The sequence below is a fragment of the Apodemus sylvaticus genome, chromosome 20, assembly GCF_947179515.1.
Source record: "Apodemus sylvaticus chromosome 20, mApoSyl1.1, whole genome shotgun sequence".
Taxonomy (NCBI): Eukaryota; Metazoa; Chordata; class Mammalia; order Rodentia; family Muridae; genus Apodemus; species Apodemus sylvaticus.
The window spans coordinates 11,773,095-11,794,247 of NC_067491.1; the positions used below are offsets into that span (position 1 = coordinate 11,773,095).

The following is a 21,153-nucleotide window of genomic DNA, read 5'->3' on the forward strand; positions in this document are numbered from 1 at the left end:
TGTTTGCTGAGTTGTCAACGTGCTATGGGTAACACTGGAAAACATTGCCCGATTTGGCAGTCACTGGCCACAGGGGTTATTCAAATTGATTAAAGGTAAAGTGCCACGACCTCATCCTTGGTCACACCCCACTGCTACTGAACTGATTGCCAAAGACCATAACTAGCAGAGGCATACAGACAGACTAGGTCCAGAAATCAAAAGGAGCAAGATACACAGCTCTGCACTGGGGACAGCAGTGAAGGGAAAGATTGGTGGCATTTGAGTTAAGCCTTGAAGGTCAGGTAGGCTTTTACTGAGAAGAAGAAGAAGAAGAAGAAAAAGGAAGACACATACTACAAAAAGCAAAGAACAGTGCTGGAGAGATGGCTCAACAGTTAAGAGCACTGACTGTTCTTCCAGAGATCCTGAGTTCAAATCCCAGCAACCACATGGTGGCTCACAACTATCTGTAATGCGATCTGATGCCCTCTTCTGTGTCTGAAGACAGCTACAGTGTTCTCATATATAATAAATCAATAAATTAAAAAAAAACAAAGAACTGAGGAGCACATGGGGCCAGACTCTGTATTTATCCACAACTCTCCGAAGTCCTGAATTAAAGTGTGCATGGTGTGTTCCTAATAGGCTCTGACACCTCCTAACCATTTTAGACTGTGCAGCACCCCCACCCACCCACCTTACACCATTGGCATACACTGACCAGCTCTTCTCTCCAGCCATTCTTTCATTTAATTAGGATAGTTGATCATCTTCAATTTCTCAAAGCTACCCCAACTAACCTGCATCCCGGGACCTTCCTGACACCCACACCAAGACAGCAGGCCACTCTCATCTAGCAAGCCAACGTGGTTAGTGACCTGCAGACATGGCTGTGTGCTTCAAGCTGTTCACTGGGAAGACGGCAGAGACATGTGGGCCAGTGGCCCGCCATGAATGTGGCCCTGTACACACTCAGCACTTCACCTGGGCTTCTTCGCACCTGCCACTAAAGCTGAAAAGGTGGACATTTAACTCTCTATGTGACAGTCAACCTGGAAGGATTCCCCAGGGATCACATTTTTGAAAAAAACCCAGTCCTGTACTTAAAAGTATTTTTTTTAATTTATATTTTTTCTTAAATGAAAACTTGTTTAAAATCATTTTTTCAGCTGGGCGGTGGTGGCGCATGCCTTTAATCCCAGCACTTGGGAGGCAGAGGCAGGTGGATTTCTGAGTTTGAGGCCAGCCTGGTCTACAGAGTGAGTTCCAGGACAGCTAGGGCTACACAGAAAAACCCTGTCTTGAAAACAAACAAACAAACAAACAACAACCAAAAAAAACTAAAATAAAATCTTTGTTTCCCTCCACCTCACAGGCCAAGAATGTCCATTCCCTCTAACATCAATCCTTCAACATCAACTCATCCTTCAACAGTTGCATCCTACCGTGGCTCCCATTTCTTTCTGTCTTTCCCCCATACACATATGCATTATTGATTACCTTACAAAATTTTAAATATTAAAACATGTAGGGGAATTGTCATCCAGCAACACAACTGCCCTGGCTAGTGATCACATCAAAGGTTTGTGGGATCTGGCTGGGATGACACACCTTTAATCCCTCTGGCTGGAATACAGACATGCCCTGGTACACACCTTCAATCGCAAACAATGAAGGTCAAGTTAGTTTGTTGAAGGAAGCAGCCATGTGTGAAAGTGATATCTAACTGAGGGGCAGACAAAATGATGATTCAGAGAAAGATTTGACAGAGAGGATACGCCCAACTCTCACAAGAACAGACAAGAAAGAGGGGCCACTTAAGAGAACAGCACTGAGAGATGGGAGGGTGGGATTTTACAGGAACAGTTTTACAAAGACAGGTTACAAGTGAAGACAGAACAAGTTAGAGAATAAGGAAACAGAATATAAGCCAATTTAAATGAGTCAGCTTGGAGAGGAGTTTGAGCCAAAACATCTGAGTTGAATCAGCCAGCCAGAGTTCAAAAGAGCTAGAAAGGGTGAATTCATTGAGCAGTAAGCCACCAAAACAATAATTACATCTGAAGAATAAAAGTTACTTTTACAAAAACAAGATTACATTATATCTAATCACCATTTAAAACTATAGCATCAGGATACAACTTGTATTTCTATTTCAGTTTATGGTTAAATCTAACAACCAGACAAAACAAGTTTTAAAGATTAAGAATAAAATGCTTACTTTCCAGAAAAGCCTTTTCAGGATGAAGTTTCTCTGGGCTGCCACCCTAAGTTCCGTAATTAAACACAGTATCTTCCTCAAAGTATTGTCTTTAAGAAAAAGTTCAGACTTCAGTTGGCAGAAGTGCTTAATTTTCTCCTCGGATCTACAGAAACACACACACAAATCAGGTAAAATGTAAGAAACTGCAGTTTACAAATATCACAATTTTTGACAAGTCTATAAAATGTTATGACTGGCGGGATCTTTTATTTTTCCCCTTAGTTTTTTGAGACAGGGTTTCCCTGTGTAACTAGCTATCCTGGAACTCAAACTGTAGATGTCTGGCCTCAAATTCAGAAATCTGCCTCTGCCTCCGCCTCCCGAGTTTAATCCTGGAATCAAAGGCGTGTACCACCACCTTTCTAGAACGCTGTGACTTGTAGAATCTTAACTGAACTTCATATTCCTAGCCTTAACATTGACAAGCAGTGAGGCCCCGCACCTCACAAAATGAACTGTCAATCACTCCCTAACTCACTATTCGCCCCTGCCGTTGACCGGCTGTCACGCTCTTGCTGTCCCCAGTAAACTTTTCCATGGGCTCATTTGTACCATTAACACAGTCCAGAAGCCCTAGGTAATAATATTTGCTTAATGTTTTCTTTCCAATTCCTCCTTTGCTGAAATAAGTGTATTTATACAGAAATTTCCAAGTATTAATGACAGGCAAAGCAGTATCGCTTGGTATAAGTGGCCGACAGTTGTAGATGCCGTGTGGAGGCTACCCATGTTCTGATCGGTCTATGTTTTAGACTGAGAGGGGTGCTTGGCATAAAGGGCAGAGCACCGAGCTAACTTGTGCTTCCTGTTGTTGCAAACAGACTTTCTAGAAAGGACTGCTCTTCCATCATGGAAAGTAAAATAATGAAGTGCTTGCGTGTGCGTGTGTACGCACATGTGTGTGTGCATATAAGTGGCAACACCCTTGGAGGCCAGAGGTATCAGAGACCCTGGAGTTGGGGCAACAAACCATTGTAAGCAGCCTGACATGAGTTCAGAACTGAACTAGGCTCTCTACAAGAGCAGTATATACACACTCTGAACACTAATCCACCTCTCCAGCACCCCTCCTACTGCAGTTTCCCCCTCTACACACACACACACACTTTAGTATTGTATTAGTCTCATTTTACCCATTGTGCCACTCAGATGGATTCTGGGAATAAAAATCATTCTCAGGCTGGAGAGATGGTTCAGCAATTAAGAGCACTGACTGCTCTTCCGAAGGTCCTGAGTTCAAATCCCAGCAATTACGTGGTGGCTCACAACCATTTGTAATGGGATCTGATGCCCTCTTCTGGAGTGTCTGAAGACTGCTACAGTGTACTCACATATAATAATAAATAAATCTTTTAAAAAATCATTCTCATTAGAGGGGACTTGGAGAAAACTCGGCAGGTTAAAGGTCTGTGATGAAGGGAGACAACCACTCTTCAGTCCTGCGATGAAGAAAAGAACTGACTCCCGAATGTCCTCTGTCCTCCACATACATGGCAGGGCATGTAATAAGGTGTGAATGCAGCGTACACACATACAACAAATGAAATCTTTTAAAAGATTGACCTCCCCTGGCACTGTGCTCAGAAATGAAATTTGCACTAGAAGGCTGTGAGAAGCTCTAGACTGGGGGCTTTTCTGAGACTTGTTACTGTGGTGGTTTAAATATGCTTGGCCCCTGGAGGGCACTATTAGGAGATGTGGCCTTGTTGCAGGAAGTGTGTCACAGTGGGCGTAGGCTTTGAGACCCTCTTCCTCACTGCCTAGAAGACAGTCTCTGGTTGCCTTCTGATCAAGATTCAGCACTCTTGGCATCTCCAGCTCCGTGTCTACCTGCCTGGATGCCGCCATACTTGATAATGGACTGACCCTCTGAAACTGTAAGCCGGTCCTAATTAAATGTTGTCCTTTGTGGGCGCTGGTGGCCCACGCCTGTAATCCCAGCACTCTGGGAGGCAGAGGCAGAGGCAGGCAGATTTCTGAGTTCGAGGCCAGCCTGGTCTACAGAGTGAGTTCCAGGACAGCCAGGGCTATATAGAGAAACCCTGTCTCCAAAAAAACCAAAACAAAAAACAAAACAACAACAACAAAAACAAATAAAAATACTTACTTTAGCCGGGCGGTGGTGGTGCATGCCCGTAATCCCAGCACTTGGGAGGCAGAGGCAGGTGGATTTCTGAGTTTGAGGCCAGCCTGGTCTACAGAGTAAGTTCCAGGACTGCCAGGGCTACACAGGGAAACCCTGTCTCAAAAAAACCAAATCCAAAAATCAAAACAAAAACAAAAATAAAAAAAAATGCCTTGGTCACGGAGTGTCTTCACAGAAATGAAACCCTAACTAAGACAGGGTTAGTGCCCAAAGTCCTCCTAAAGTTCACCCGTTATTTCCATGGGGGAGGAGCGAGGGGCGCCCCCTACGATGCACCCACACACAGTCTCCGCATTTCAGTCACTTAACTTCCTCTTTGCTCTGGCTCTCAACTGGTCTCCATGAATACTTGTGTTTGCGGATCTAAAACTTAGGGCAGATGCTGAGGTAGGCGACTAACTATGACAGCCAACCACACACACCACACAGATCCAGAAGTGCAGAGAGAAATCTCTGGTGAGAATCCCAGCTTCTAGCCTTACCTGTAGGGCTTCAGGTTCCCGATGACGTCATTGTGCTCACTGGCGCACAGAGGATCTTGTAAAAGCGTGGCTCTCTGAAAGAGGGGAAGGGTGGGGGGGAATGTCGGAATTTTTGGCTACAAAGGGCAGTCTCGGCTGCTCAGTGTCATACGCTCACGCTCGGGTCTCTGTGGTCTCTCCCCAGTGCTTTGCTTTCATAAAGTCAGTCGAGAATTTGATAACTTCACAAGGAATTTTTTTGTTTACATGATTTGGTCTTTATAAGTTTTAAATACAAAGGTAAAAAAAAAGTAAAAAAAATGTATTCATGTTCCAGTTCCTACATACACACTCAGATTTGAACAATATGCCAACTGCCACGGCCTTCGCTCAAGATTGACGTGCAAATTCTGTCTTTTTGTCGTTGCTGTTGTTGTTTTGAGACAGGGTCTCGCTTTGTAGCTCTGGCTTGGGACTGGCTATGTAGACCAGGCTGAACTCAAACCTCCCAAAGATCCACCTGCCTAGGCCTCCCAAATGCTGGGATTAAAGGCAGAGGCTACAAAGCCTGGCCAAATTCTGTATTTTTAAAATGATTTACCAAGTTTGGACAGTAAATGCATAAAGTGAAGCACAGAAACATTCTGTTTCCCTTCCCTGTCCATATCAGCCATCAGCATTTTCTATTTTGCCTTCTAGACAATATAAAGTCATTAATTATAACATATACACTTATAATGTTAATATATTGGGACATTTATTATAATGTGGATTTAATACTAGTTAAATAATACACATATTATTAATCTGAAAGTTGAATTTTTTTTTTTTTTTGGTTTTTCGAGACAGGGTTTCTCTGTATAGCCCTGGCTGTCCTGGGACTCACTCTGTAGACCAGGCTGGCCTTGAACTCAGAAATCTGCCTGCCTCTGCCTCTGCCTCCCAAGTGCTGGGATTAAAGGCTTGTACCACCACTGCCCGGCTTGAATTTTTCATTTACAATATACTGGACTGATTTTCTGTATATATAGAAATTACTGTAATTTTTCAAGGACTATTCAATATCCATAGCATAAATATATAATACTTTGCTTTTGTTCTAAGCTGATTTTTATAGTCCCAGTGCCTCTTCTAAATTTTTTAAATTCCTTTTCATGTAATTATTTTATGTATACGGGGACATTGTTGTTCTCTTCAGAACACCAGAAGAGGGCATCAGATCCCATTACAGATGGTTGGGATCTACCATGTGATTGCTGGGAATTGAACTCAGGACCTCTGGAAGAGCAATCGGTGCTCTTAACCACTGAGCCATCTCGTCAGCCCCATTCAGTACTTTGTTAACTATTCCTTTATTAATGAGGTTAATTTTTCTTTTAATCTTTAGTGTTAACATTTCCCACTTATTCGATTCTTGTTTAACGTGTCTGGATGTTTTGTCTATTACATAATTCGGTTCATAGTGTGCATGCCTGGTGCCAGGTGAGGCCAGAAGAGGGCGGTAGATCCCCTGAAACTGGAATAACAGAAAATTGTGAGCGGTGACATGCAGGCTAGGGATTGAACCTAGGTCCTTGGAAGAACAACCAATGCGCTTATCCACTGAGCCATCTCGCCAGCTTCTCCCTCTTAGTCCTAAAGACAGACAGTACTGGGAGCCAGAGAGATGGCTCAGTGCTCTTCCAGAGAACCTGAGTTTAGTTTCCACCCAGACAGCAACTCTTAGCCATCTGTAACTGCAGTTCCAGGGGACCCAACACCCCATTTTGGCCTAAAGAAGCAATGCACTCATGATACACATACATACACGATGCACACAAAACACTTGAGCACATAAAACATTTTTAAACCTTAAGAAGCAAGTAAACAAGGGGCCCTGACAGAGCCTTACAAATACAGAGGCAGAAACTAGCAACCAGCTATTGGACTGGGCTTGGGGTCCCCAACGGAGGATCTGGAGGGTGGTCCGGAGGAGCTGAAAGGGTTTACAGCCCCATGGGAAGAACAATGACACCCAGACACCCCAGGACTCCCAGGGACTGAACCATCAACCAAGGGGTACACATGGTTCCAGCCAAAAATGTGGCAGAGGAAGGCCTTGTTGGGCATCAATGGGAGGAGTGGTCTTTGGTCAGGTAAAGGCTCAATAGAGGCCACAACAAAGGGAAACGGGCAGGGGTGGGGGGTGGGAGTGTGTCAGGTAGAGGGGCATAGACATGGAGGCGGGGGTGGGAGGAGGGGTAGGGAATCTTTGGGGAGGGGGCTTTTGGGAGGGGGGAAATTGAGAATGGTTTTACCATTGGCAATGTAAATGAAGAAGATACTCAATAAAAATAATATATATCGAATTAAAAAAAGGAGTGACATTTACCCCCCCCAAAAAAAAGAATCAAGTAAACATAATATTTAGAAAGTTCTCTAGATAATCATTTATTTAAGTGGGGCTTTTCCCCCTTTAGTTTTTCTTTTGAGACAAGTCTTTTGTATTTTTAATGTTTGTTTATTGATTTTGTATATGTATGGGTATTTTTGGCTGTATGTGTTTGCACCTCCTGCATGCCGGTGGATATTGAGGCCAGAAGAGAGTGACAAATGCCCTGGAACTGGAGTCAGGGTTGTTGTTAGCACCATGTAGGTGTTAGTAATCACACTGAAGCCTTCTGAAGGAACAGCCAATTCTCTGAATTGTTGAGCCATCTCTCCTGCCCTTCTTTAATTATTTTACATCTTCATAAACAGAAGGAATTTCTGAATTGATATCGATTGGCTTCCTGTCCCTGAGTTACTCCCGTTCTTTTGGCCAAGTAGCCATTATATAGTTCAAGAAAAACTAGGTGCTTTTTCTTAATATTTCATCACTTCGGTGTTTTAGATGAAATGTCCTACTCTTCAAAGGTTTATTTGTCTTAAATCCAGATATCTTCGTTCTTCTTTTGCTTTGTTAAGACAAGCTCTCCCATACCCCAGGCTAGCCTCCAACTCTACAGAGCTAAGGATGGCCTCATACTTCTGATCTTTCTGACTCCACCTCCTGAGTGTCAGGATTACAGGCACACCATACCTCACTGGTTTATGTGGTTCAGAGGCTAGGTGCACACTACATAAACACTCCACTAACTGAGCTACATCCTTAAGCAAAATCTAGAAATTAAAAAAAATAAATTATTTCATTTGCATGAGTATTTTGCCTACATGTATGTCTACATACCGCATGCGTAAATGGAGCGTGCAGGCGCCAGCAGAGGGCGCTGGATCTCCTGCAACAGGAGCTCAAAACAGTCCTGAGCCACAATGTGAATGCCAGGAGTCAAATCCAGTATTCTTAACCATTGAGCCACCTCTCCAGCCCCCGACATCTAGAATTTCAATTCGGGATATGCTTTAGCAATTTTGTGATCTTCACAACATATAAAAGGCAAAGAACTAGCATCTGTCTTCTTTGTACAATCTGAGATGTCTAACCCAGAAATCAGTGTTATTAGTTCAAATTACAGAGACAGCGGGTGACTGGAGGAGCCTCATCTCTTTGGAAACCCTTAGAATTAGAATGAATTTTGTTTTGTTTTGTTTTTGTTGTTGTTGTTGTTGTTTTGGCTTTTTTGTTTTTTGTTTGTTTGTTTGTTTGTTTGTTTGTTTTGTTTTTTTGGATTTGGTTTTTTTGAGACACGGTTTCTCTGTGTAGCCCTCGCTGTCCTGGAACTCACTCTGTAGACAAGGCTGGCCTCGAACTCAGAAATCCGCCTGCCTCTGCCTCCCAAGTGCTGGGATTACAGGCGTGCACCACCACCGCCCGGCGGTTTTTATTTTTTTAATTAGAATTTATGACAACTATTTTTTAGTAGACCAGTTTTCCTCTATTTAGGATTTGCTTGCATTTTGAACTTGGAGAAAGCTTTTTAAAAATTTTAGGGAGGGGAGCTAGAGAACATCATACTAAGTGAGGTAACCCAGACTCAAAAGGTGAATCATGGTATGCACTCACTAATAAGTGGTTATTAACCTAGAAAACTGGAATACCCAAAACATAATCCACACATCAAATGAGATACAAGAAGAAAGGAGGAGTGGTCCCTGGTTCTGGAAAGACTCAGTGAAACAGTATTCAGCAAAACCAGAACGGGGAACTGGGAAGGGGTGGGAGGGAGGACAGGGGAAGAGAAGGGGGCTTACGGGACTTTCGGGGAGTGGGGGGGGGGCTAGAAAAGGGGAAATCATTTGAAATGTAAATAAATTATATCGAATAAAAAAAATTAAAAAAAAATTTTAGGGAGGATTGTTAGATATTTTTGGATCTTTGTGAAGTGTGCTGTAAGGGGAAAAAAACCTTAGATGTCTTATATTTCACTTGTTTTTAGCCACTTACAAAACTTTTTTACCTAGTTTCTTTGGTAAAAAAAAATGTTCTGTATTTACTAAAACTATGTTGGAAGGTACTAATAAAAATTAAGATTGCTAGAAATAACCCAAAATATATTTTAATAAGTTTTCCTGTTGGTGCTGGGTTTTTTGTTTCTTTGAAATGTGGTCTCACTATGTGGCCCTGACTGTCCTGGGACAGGTTAAGCAGACCAGCCTGACCTTGAACTCAGAGAGATCCACCTGCCTCTGCCTCTGCCTCCTGAGTGCAGGGACTAAAAGCAGCATCCCTGCCCAGCTAGTAGCTGTTTAAAACTGATTCTCAAAAAAACAAACAAACAAACAAACAAACAAAAAAACAAAACAAAACAAATCCAAAAGAGCCGGGCGATGGTGGAGCATGCCTATAATCCCAGCACTCTGGGAGGCAGAGGATTTCTGAGTTCGAGGCCAGCCTGGTCTACAGAGTGAGTTCCAGGACAATCAGGGCTATACAGAGAAACCCTGTGGGGGTGGGGGGATCCAAAACTGATTGGGAAAAGATCTTCATCAACGCTACATCTGATAGAGGGCTAATAGCCAATATATACAAAGAACTCAAGAAGTTAGACCCCAGGGAACCAAATAACCCTATTAAAAAATGGGGTACAGATCTAAACAAAGAATTTTCACCTGAAGAAATTTGGATGGTCGAGAAGCACCTTAAGAAGTGTTCAACATCCTTAGTCATTAGGGAAATGCAAATCAAAACAACCCTGAGATTTCACCTCACACCAGTCAGAATAGCTAAGGTTAAAAACTCAGGAGACAGCAGGTGTTGGCGAGGATGTGGAGAAAGAGAAACACTCCTCCACTGCTGGTGGGATTGCAAGATGGTACAACCACTTTGGAAATTAGTCTGGCAATGCCTCAGAAAACTGAACATGACACTTCTGGAGGACCCTGCTATACCACTCTGGGCATGTACCCAGAGGATTCCCCGGCATGCAATAAGGACACATGCTCCACTATGTTCATAACAGTCATAAAGGCTTCTTAATTGAGGCTGCTGTGGCTCAGCTGTGGAGGGCATGCTAGTCATTATCTTATCACCAAAAATGAGAGCTCTGCTAAAAGTTCTTCACTGAAAGTTACTGTGTAACACTCAATAAGGCACTTAAGTTATTTTGTGTTCAGTGGCCTTGTTTTAGTTGGGTGTGGTGACTCAGGTCTGTAGTTCCAGAACTTGAAAGGCTAAAGCAGAAGTATTATTACAAATTCAAGGCTGACCTGTTTTAAGTGGTGGGCACAAGGAAAAGAAGAAAGAAAAATAGGAAGGAAGGAGGGAGAGAAGGAAGGAATGAAGGGAGGGAGGGAAAAAGGAAGGGAAAAAATAGAGACTTAGACAATTAATATGTAGATTGAAAAGATAATTCTCACAGTAGCTGTTAAACTAATGCAGTAAGGAAATACGAGAGCAGGGGCCTTGCAGATGGGTCAGCGGGCAGAGGCGCTTGTTCCCTAAGCCGGGTGACCTGAGTTCAGGCTCCAGAACATAGGAAAGATGGAGGAGAGAAGGAACTCGGAGAAGCTGGCCGGCGTGTGTGCACACACACACCGTGGCACACGTTTGCCCCTCCCGGATCATACATGTGTATGCACACCAGAATAATACAGTTTTTAAAAAGGGAATACAGAGATATAATGATGCTTTTCAATGTTATCTGAGTTCTGTGTTACACAGCTAACTGCAAAAGGCCCTGGAAAGACTTCATCCTGATGGTCCTTGAAAGCCCTTGCTCCTCAAAAGACTAGGTTCCTTCTCTTTTCCCTAACATAGATTTCTTTTCTTTCTTTCTTTCTTTCTTTCTTTCTTTCTTTCTTTCTTTCTTTCTTTCTTTCTTTCTTTCTTTCTCTTTCTTTCTTTCTTTCTCTGTCTTTCTTTCTTTCTTTTTTGCTTTCTTTCTTTCAATTGATCATTCATTCATATATATGACTGTCTTGCCTACATATATGTATGTATACCATCTATAGTCCTGGTTCCCAAGGAGACCAGAAAAGGACATCAGATGCCCTAGAACTGGAGCTAGAGATGGTTATGAGATGCCTCGTGAGTGCTGGGAATCAAACCCAGGCCCTCTGCAAGAATAGCAGTAGTCTAAACTGCCCAGCCAGCTCTCCAGTCCCCAAGACACTATGCATTAACAAGCATTTCTCCTCGTTGCAAACGCCTGAATAAAATATGCCCTCACTTGCCCGGTGCATTCCTGTCTCCCGACAATCACGAAATTCCAAGGCCCAGTCCCCAAAATGGAGAGAGAGAACAGCAAAGCATTTTTGCCCTAAAAAAATAAATCAACAACAACAAGAAGAACAAAGCGAAACAAAAACCCTGAAGCAAACAGGCCGAGGTCAAGGCTAGCTTCATCAGTCACTTACTATAATGTAGTTGTTCCAAGAACTCTTTAGGTGCAGGAATATCGACGAGGTGGCGGAAATGATGTACAGATGAAGTTCTGACTCCTCCTTCTCTAGGCTCGGGCAGCTGTGCAGTGGAGAGGCTAGGAGAGAATCCCCTAAGCCTGACACACTTTTGTTCCCATCAAACCTGAAAGAACCTTCTCGTGGGGAGTCTCTGGGATCTGGAAGCTCCTGAGATCCTTTTGTGTTTATTGTGAGAGGCAGGGGGCAGGCGGGCGGGCCAGTAGCTGCCACAGACGGACAACTAGAGAGGGTAGGTAAAGGCCGAGAGGCACCTTGGCCTACCAGGGACGGTTCCTTGAGGTCTGAAGGATGGGGAGTTGGATCCTTGAACGGAGTGCTGTTCTCCTGGTGGGACCTGTGGGTAAAAATGAGCGTTAAATACGAGGCTGAGAATGTAACAGTGAGGGTCCAAGGGAATCTAGCCACCGGATTCAGCAATCCGTGACTTGGAAAGCAACTGACTTCATGTAAACAGAATGCTAATTCTGAGAAGGCGGTGACCAGATCTCACTTTCTATTACAGTTGGAATTTCTAGTGTCATTTTGAGTGTTCAGTCCCAGGTAGGCACCATTTTGAAGGCTATGGAGCCTTTTGGCCATGGGGCCTGGATAGTAGACATCAGTCACAGGGGTAGGCCTTTGAAAGTCACACCTGGCCCTGGTCTGGCCTCCTTTTATGTCTCTGAGTCTACCACAGTATGAACAGCCACTAAAATGCACTGCCTCCATCAAAGCCTGAGCCCTTTTGCGGTGCCTTTCCCTCAGTGGTTGGCCACAACTTCTAAAACTGTGGGCCATAATCATAATCCGTCCTTAGGTCATTTATGCCAAGTATTTTGTCGTGGCAGTGGGAAAAAGTAACTAAGACACTATTACCACTGCGTCACGGAAGCTGGGCGTGGCTATCCCTTGGCATGTTCTTCTTTCAGAGATAAAACCCTACCAACGTCATACAGAGAATCACTTTTTAGATTTCGGGGTGTGTCGTTTGGGGTTTTGTGACAGAGTCTCCCTATGTAGCAGTGGTTGGCCTAGAGCTTAAGTAAACCAGGCTGGCCTCGAACACAGAGAGATCCACGAGCCTCTACTACCACATCCTACAAAGGCTTTTTTTTTTTTTTTCTTGTCTGATGGACCCTTTGGGCCTTCTTGGAGTCCCAATACTTTCACTGAAAGGACTTTGCTTGTCTGTTTTTGTTTTTCAAGATGGGGTTTCTTTGTGTAGTCCTAGATGTCCTGGAACTCATTCTCTAGACCAGGCTGGTCTTGAACTCAGAGATTTACCTGCCTCTGCATCCTGAGTATAATCCTGGATTAAAGGTGTGTGCCAGCTGGGCAGTTGTGGCGCACGCCTGTAATCCCAGCACTCTGGGAGGCAGAGGCAGGCAGATTTCCTCTGAGAAATCTGAGTTTGATTTCTGGCCTGAGTTTGAGGCCAGCCTGGTCTACAGAGTAAGTTCCAGGACAGCCAGGGCTACACAGAGAAACCCTGTCTCAAAAAGAAAAAAAAAAAAAAAAAAAAACCCAAATCCAAAAAACAACAACAACAAAAAAAACTGAAAACAAAAAAGGTGGGCTACCTAGCACTAGCCTGACTAGTTTGTTTTGTTTTTTTAATATTTTAATATATATGTGTATAGGTATTTTGCCTGCCTGTCTTTGTGCCACACATGTGCCTCATGTAAGACAGAAGGGGACCACTACATCCTTTAGAACTGGAGTTCAGACAGTTCTGAGCTGCCTTGTGGTGCTCGGAATAGAACCTGCATCCTCTGCAAGAGCAGCCAGTGCGCTCAAGCACTGAGCCATCTCTAGTCCGTTTCTGGAACCATCTCTCCAGTCCATTTCAGAAATCAATTTTAAACAAACAAACACATTCTTATCAGTACAGTACCATTGACTGAGTTCTGATTGCCAGCGACTTCTCCGCACCTTAAAGTTGATGGCTATATTTTAAATGTTACTCGCTTAAAATTTAGGTGGCAGCCATCTTAACTCAACAGTAGCATCCATCTGGAAGTTATGAAACGGTCACAAAACATTTCCCCTTGCACCGCCGTGGTCTTTGCCCTATTGTAAATACTCCAGGCTGTGTACAAGGCGTTGAGTTTCGGAGTTTAAGCCACTGCCGGGAACACAGTCTGAGGAAAGCAAACACTGCCTTTGTCCTCAGAGGGTACTTGGCATTTGCATAATGACTGGGCTCCAGTGATGGCTGAATCTTCATCTTCTGATTTTATGTTCTCAGCATATTGACTACCACAATACTACGGAAATTCAATATAAATTAAAGGAAAAAAAAAAGCCCTAACCTTCTCCAAGATGTTTATCATTACTAGGAACACTTAAAGGATGTTATGATTATCAAGAAGGCAGATGAGGTATTAATGCATTTATGCTTCCATTGTCACTATTTCTATTTCAAAACATCTATTTTTATGCATGTCTATGTGCACATATGTGTGGGTGTGGGTACCCACGCATGCCCTAGAGTGGTACCAGAACCGCAGGAGCTGGAGCAGCTGTGCGCATCCCAACTCTGATGCTGGGAACCAAACTCTCGTTCTCTGCTAGAGCAGCAAGCCTCCTTGCCCGCCGAGCCGTTTCTCCAGCTCCCCGTTCATTACTTATTTCAGAGATTTCTGTCCTAGCGACATTTTCCTCCCTTCTTGCTTTGTAGTGTTTGTTCCATTAAAGGAGGATTTGCTCTCCGTGGAGTCTCGGAAAAAGAAGCAAGTCTGGATCTAGTAACAAGAAGGCAGAATACTCTGCGCTCTGGGGTTTGTGCTCTGGAAGTTCAGGTTGCGCTGTGTGGCTGCAACGGCAAGATGCGCATGCGCAGAGTAAGTGAGCCGGTCCCACGACATCAAGTGTCACACTTGCTACTCTCCGAATTTAGAGAGGACGTGGGGCTGTCTGCCTTTAAACATGTGAACCCCGTGGGGCAACTCCCATGACTTCAGCTTGTAGATATTACAGACTTGTTCAAGTAGCATCTCTAGAAACGGCATGAAGGAGGGCGGGTGCTCTAAAGTGAGAGACTGCTGTCCCAAACCAACTAAGATTCAGTTAACAAACAATAGGAGAGTTTGGTTCCCAACAACCTGACTCCCAGGTTTACACAACTCTTAAGTAGGTCAGAAGATACTTTTCCTTAAAAAAAAAAAAGTCTGAGGAGATGACGCAGAAGCAAGAACGCTTGGTGTACAAGCATGGGACATGAGTTAAAACCCCAGAACATCATGAGATGTGTTGTGTCTATAAAAAGATAAGGAATATGTTTTGGTGGATGTGTAGTCACGTTTGGGGGAAGGGGATGGATGCCTCTGTGGCCCATGCTGAGGAGGCATCCTTTCTCCCTGAGGGACCAGACACAGGACAGTATAGTACAGAATAGAGTTTATTCAGGGCATGGGGAGGGGAGTTGAGGGAGTAGAGACATAGAAAGCAGAGAAAGAGGGAGAGAGAGAGACAGAGAGAGAGAGAAAGAGAGAGGGAGGAGGCTATGAGCACGTGGTGGGGGAGGGGAATGGGGAGAAAAGGGGGGAAGGGGTGAGGACAGAGCAGGAAGAGCAAGAGAAAGCGGAGGATGCCAGCAGCCCCTTTTATAGTGAATCAGGCATGCCTGGCTGTTGCCAGGCAACTGTGGGGCGGAGCTTAGACCAAAAAAAAAAAAAAAACTGCTAACAAGATGGGGAGCAGAGACAAGAGGATCCCCCCAGAACTTCAGGAGGTGAGGGGCAGAGACAGGAGGATCTCCAGAAAGTTGAGGGCAAGGACAGGAGGAGCCCCAGAACCTCAGGAACAGAGAGCAGAGACAGGAGGATCCCTGAAGCTTGCTGGTCACCAGATGAACTCCAAGATAAGTGAGAGACCCTGCCTCAACGGAGTGAGACGGAAAGTGACAGAGCAGAGCGTCTGACAGCGTCCTCTGGCGCCATGAATCCAGGGCGCACCCCTCACAAACATATGCTCACACGCAGGGGAGGTTGGTTGGTTTGCTTTTCCTCTTCCCTTCTCCCTTTTGTTCTCGCTCCCGCTCGTTCCGGCCCCCCCCACCGCCTGCCGCCCCCCCGCTTACCCCTCCTCTCCTATCCTCCCACCCCAACCCCGCTCGCTCCGTGGGTGATTGTGAGCCACCATGTGGTTGCTGGGATTTGAACTCAGGACCTCTGGAAGAGCAATCGGTGCTCTTAACCAGTGAGCCATCTCTCCAGCCCGCAAGTACGTTTTTAACTGTGAAATGCCGCCCCGTGTTTTCTCTCATAAGCTAGATGAATACACGGACCTGTCCACTGATGAGGTCACCCTAAGGAGAGAGAAACCTGAGTACTAATCTCATCATCAGAGACCACGAGTCTGTTTTCCACCCCTCGGGTGCTTACGCCTGTTGTTTATTACCATCCTGAAAAGTAATCTCACGTATGCATCTGATGTCCCAAGACAGCAGCTTCCTTCTTCCAACCCAACAGCTTTTCATAATTAGATGTCAGTCTCACTTCTAAGAGGCGCTGCCGGGCTCTGCCTGTGCGCGGCCTGTGGCTGTGGACCTCTAATTAGTGTGCTTTCCATCCTCCATCCAGCCTGCCTTTTGTTTAGACACGCACAAAGCAAATAATAAACCACTTTTTAAAAAAGCTTTCCAAAGGATGAGCCCAATTTTACCTTCATGTTCTATTTTGAGGCCACCCAGGACTGCTTATATCCTGTAGTAGTTTTCTTCTCTGTTGCTGTGGCTCATACTTCAAGGTAACAAGCCTGTGGTAGTTTGAGTAAGCACAGCCTCCCCGCCCCCCCCCCACTCGTGTGTTTAAATGCTTGACCCATGCGGCGTGGCACTGTTAGGAGGCGTGGCTTTGTTGGAGGAGGTGTTGCCTTGCTGGAGGGGTGTGGCTTTTGGAGGAGGTGTTGCCTTGCTGGAGGGGGTGTGGCTTTATTGGAGGAGGTGTTGCCTTGCTGGAGGGGTGTGGCTTTGTTGGAGGAGATGTTGCCTTGCTGGAGGGGGTGTGGCTTTGTTGGAAGGGTGTGGCCTTGCTGGAGGGGGTGTGGCTTTGTTGGAGGAGGTGTGATCATGCTGGAGGAAATGTGTCACTGTGCAGGTGGGCTTTGAGGTCTCCTGTGCTCAAGGTACACCCAGTGTGGCACACAGTGTCTTTCTGTAGATCTAGATGTAGAACTCTTGGCTCCTTCTCCAGCGCCATGCTTCCCGACATAACGAACCTGTAAGCCAGCTCTAACTGAATGTTCTCTTCTCAGCGTTCCAAACCCTACCTAAGCCAAAGCTCACTGAAAAGGATGAGCAAGGACTTAAACAGGAACCTAAAACAGGAAACCGTGGAGGAATTGCTACTTACTGAATAACTTCACCTGACTTGTTCAGCTAGTTTTCCTACACAGCCCAGCATGCCTACCTGCCTAGGGATGGTAATATCCACAGTGGCATGGCGTCTCCTACAATCAAATAGCAAACAAGAAATTGCCTCGACTGACATACCCGCAGGCTTACCGGATGGAGCCAATCCTTGAGTTGAGGTTTTCTTCCCTGGGGTGGTGGTTTCAAAGTGCTTTGCCCAGGGAGTGGCGCTACTAGGAGGCGTGGCCTTGTTGGAGTGGGTGTGGCCTTACTGGAGGAAGTGTGTCACTGTGGGTGTGGGTTTGGAGATCCTCCTCCTAGCTGCCTGAAAACAGTCTTCTCCTGGCTACCTCCTAATCAAGATGTGGGATTCTCAGGGCTCCTCCATGTCTGCCTGGACACAGCCATGCTTCTCAGCTTGATGGTGATGGACTGACCCTCTAAACCTGTGAGCCAGCCCCAATTAAATGTTGTCCTTTGTAAGAGCTGATGCGGTCACGGTGTCTCTTCACAGCACTGGAAACCCTAACTAAGACTCCTGGCATGTCAAGGTGACGGCCAAGGTGAGCCATTACCCCTCACATATGCTCCATGCGTCCCCTGCCTCAGTCGTCACAACCCAGTCTTCTCCTTGACGGCCCCATCTCCTTGGGAACTATCTCTTACCGCCTGTCACCTGGAATCTTGATCTCTCCCACACAGGAATGTAATCCCCCCCCCCTGCTTTTTAAATCTCTCAGAGCTGGGCAGAGGTGGCGTATGCCTTTAGTCCCAGGACTGGGAAATAGAGGCAGAAAGATCTCTGTGAATTTGAGACCAGCCTGGTCCTACGGAGCAAGTTCCAGACTGCCAGGGCTATACAGAGAATTCCTGTCTCAAAACCAAAACAGAACAGAACAAAACACCTCTTAGACAAATTGCTTCAACTCATTTCTGGCATATTTACCATTACATAAGTCCAGGCAAATGTTATATAGTCATGATAGGCTTCTCAAGGACATGAATTGTGCCTCATTCACCTTTGTATCCATTATAAGGCCCAGGGCTGGTCCATTTGGAAGAGGGCTTGCTTCAAATACTCAAAGCCCTGAGTTTGATTCTTAGCACCTAGGCATTTTTAAAAGTGTGTTGTGACTTGGGCCTGGAATCCACACACTAGTGAGTGAAGATGGAGGGGACCAGGAGTTCAAGGTCACCCTTAGCTACATAGAGAGTTAGAAGCCTGCCTTGACTATCTGAGACCCCCATCCCAAAAAGAAAAAACTAAACCAAACAAGAAAAGTCCCAACATTTTGCTCAACACAGAGTTCATGATCAATAACTGTTTGTTTGTTTGTTTGTTTTTCGAGACAGAGATTCCCTGTGTAGCCCTGGCTGTCCTGGAACTCTTTTTGTAGACCAGGCTGGCCCTGAACTCACAGAGATCCAACTATCTCAGCCTCCAGAGATTAAAAGCATGTGCCACTACCACGTAGACAATAATTATTTTTAGTTCAACTTTAATCATCTCTTCATTTACATTGTGACTTGAATTATTCCATAAAAATTAAAAGTAAATCACATTGTGTTACTTTAGCTAACTGGATTTTAAGTTGGGAGAAACTTTTCAGAATACTGTTTTTCATTGTTGTATATAAGAGATACACAGAACAAATCTAAAGCAAGTAGTAGAAAAGTTTATTTTTAAAAAAAATGAGGGCTAATGATGGATTAGCAGGTAGAGGTACTGACCACCAAGGCTGATGACCTAACTTTGATCCCCAGAACCCACAAGGTAGGTCAGAACCTACACTTGCAAAAAGTATCTCTAACCTCCATATGCACACTGTTACACTGTTACACACACACACACACACACACACACACACACACACACACACACAGAAAGATAGAAAATAATACAGCCTAACTCTAATGACCCCAAGAAGTCAGAAGTTTAAAATGCTATCTTGCTTTGTTAGAAACTAGCTAAAATGTCACATTCCAGAGCCCGCCCTTTGTTTAGAGCTAGCAGAAAGGCCTTGAATAGGTGATCCTGGCCCCACAAGGTAACTGGAAATGGGCTAAGCTTATCTTGCTTCTGTAAATTGCTTACGCCATTACTCCTATGCAGGAGTTCATGCAGCTATAGACATTCAAGAACATAGGAAACTAATTGGTCCACTGAGCACAGGCTCCAATAATTTAAATTACTGATTGGCCTAAAAACTATGCAGTGGTACAAATCAATTGGCTAGCATTTCACGGGCTCTCCATGCTAAGAAATGATTGGTTTGTGATTCATGGACTTTGTCGTAAACTTATAAAAGCTGTCGCAATTCGGCACTCATGGTCCACAGTCCTCTAGCCCTGTGCCGTGTATGGCTGTGGAACCCAGAATTCTGAATAAAGAAACCCTCATGTTATTGCATTGAGACCATTTCTCTCGTGTGATTTGGGTATCGCCTTCCGGGGTGTGGGGTGCTGGGGCACCCTCGGTTTTTGGGGGTCTTACAACACAAACACCATATACAATGTATATAAACGTATTTTTAAAAACCACAACATAAAATGAGGTTTGATCAGCAAGTTAAAATAATCTTACCTGAGAGAGGATTCATTCAGACTCCTAGAAACTTTTTTTCTCCAAAAGTTAGGGCCAGTATTCTCTTGCTTGACTTAAAAACAAAGAAACAACAACAACAAAAAAAAAATGTGGTCATTAATTAATAATTCGAGTCTATAAGGACCTAATGTTCATAATGGGTAGTAACACAAAAACCCTAGTGTCAATGTCACTCTAAGTTGGCCTAAAGTCTTCATTTGTAAGGGGACAAGGAGAATCTGTACTCTCTTCACCAGGTGTGAGTAGGGCTCAGCCTGCTTGTATAGTTGGTGGAATGCCTGATCTCCTAGACACCCAGTATTGGAGTCTGGGTAAAGGCAAGAATGACTAAAGCCTGAAGGGATTCCGTTCTCTAGAGCAAATGGCTTGGACACCAAGTCTTTGGTCAGCGAGCCCAGTGGATCTCCAGTGCGAGGGTCATAATGAGACCCAGTTGAAGACATCTGTCAGCAGGCTGGGAGATGCCTCAGGCAATCCAGTGCTCACCACACAAGAACCTGGGACTGGATTGGTTGGGGGTTGTGGCCTGTGGCTGTGACCCTAGCACTGGGGTAGGGGTTAGGAGGAGGATCCTTGGAACAACGCATCAGCCAGCCAACTTAGCTGAACCGTGAGCTCTGGGTTCAGTGAGACATCCTGTCTCAAAACGGAGAGAGCAGCCATGGAAGTCACATGAACAGATCTCTGGCCTCGACATGTATGCGCCCACAGAAACACATACATACATACATACATATATACATACATACATATAACACATACATAGGCTTGTACAAAAAAAAGTCACACACACACACACACACACAGAGGACACTTTTTAGAAGACACTATGTGATGACTAGTTTTGACTGTTAACTTGACACAGTATAGAATCATCTGGAAGAAAGTCTGAACGAGGGGCTTTCTAGACCAGGCCGGCCTGTGAGAATGTCTGTGGAAACTGTCTTGATACATTGGTTGAGGAAGGAAAATGCTCCCATTGTTGGCAGGTCATTCCCTGGGTGTAGGTCCTTAACCCAAAAAATGGAAAAGAAGAAGTAATGCCTTCTTCTCAGCATGCATGTGCTTACGGTCTCTCCGCCCTTGCCTGCAGATGTAGCTACCTGCTCCAAGTTCCTGCCTTCCCTTTCCCACCATCATGGGCTGTAAGCTGAAACTACAAGACAAGAAGCCCTTCCCCCCAAGCTGTTTCTGTCTTTTTTTTTTTAATTTTTTTTTTTTTCCGAGACAGGGTTTCTCTGTGTAACCCTGACTGTCCTGGAACTCAATCTGTACACCAGGCTGGCCTCGAACTCAGAAATCTGCCTGCCTCTGCCTCCCAAGTGCTGGGATTAAAGGTGTGCGCCACCACTACCCGCTTTTTCTGTCATCTTATATTATCACAGAAACAGAAATGAAACCAGACTACAAAACAAATTTGTTTTCTCTATTGCAAGAGATTTTAAACTGGGAAAAAAAAATTCTCTTCCTGTGAAGATGTTCAAGTTGAATTACATAAGCACTTCCCATCAAACCTGAGAGACT

General features: G+C 44.7%; 1 protein-coding gene across 1 annotated transcript in view; it reads right to left on the reverse strand.

Moving 5' to 3' along the window:
- The window catches only part of C20H12orf56 (chromosome 20 C12orf56 homolog), a 57,180-nt gene that overhangs the window by 16,141 nt on the left and 19,886 nt on the right, over positions 1 to 21,153 (reverse strand). Inside the window, exons 3-6 of the mRNA XM_052164958.1 lie at positions 19,609 to 19,681; positions 11,627 to 12,026; positions 4,874 to 4,947; positions 2,204 to 2,348 (exon numbers count right to left, since the gene is read on the reverse strand). Coding sequence (XP_052020918.1) covers positions 2,204 to 2,348; positions 4,874 to 4,947; positions 11,627 to 12,026; positions 19,609 to 19,681 — 692 coding nt within the window. The remainder of the gene's footprint in view (positions 1 to 2,203; positions 2,349 to 4,873; positions 4,948 to 11,626; positions 12,027 to 19,608; positions 19,682 to 21,153) is intronic.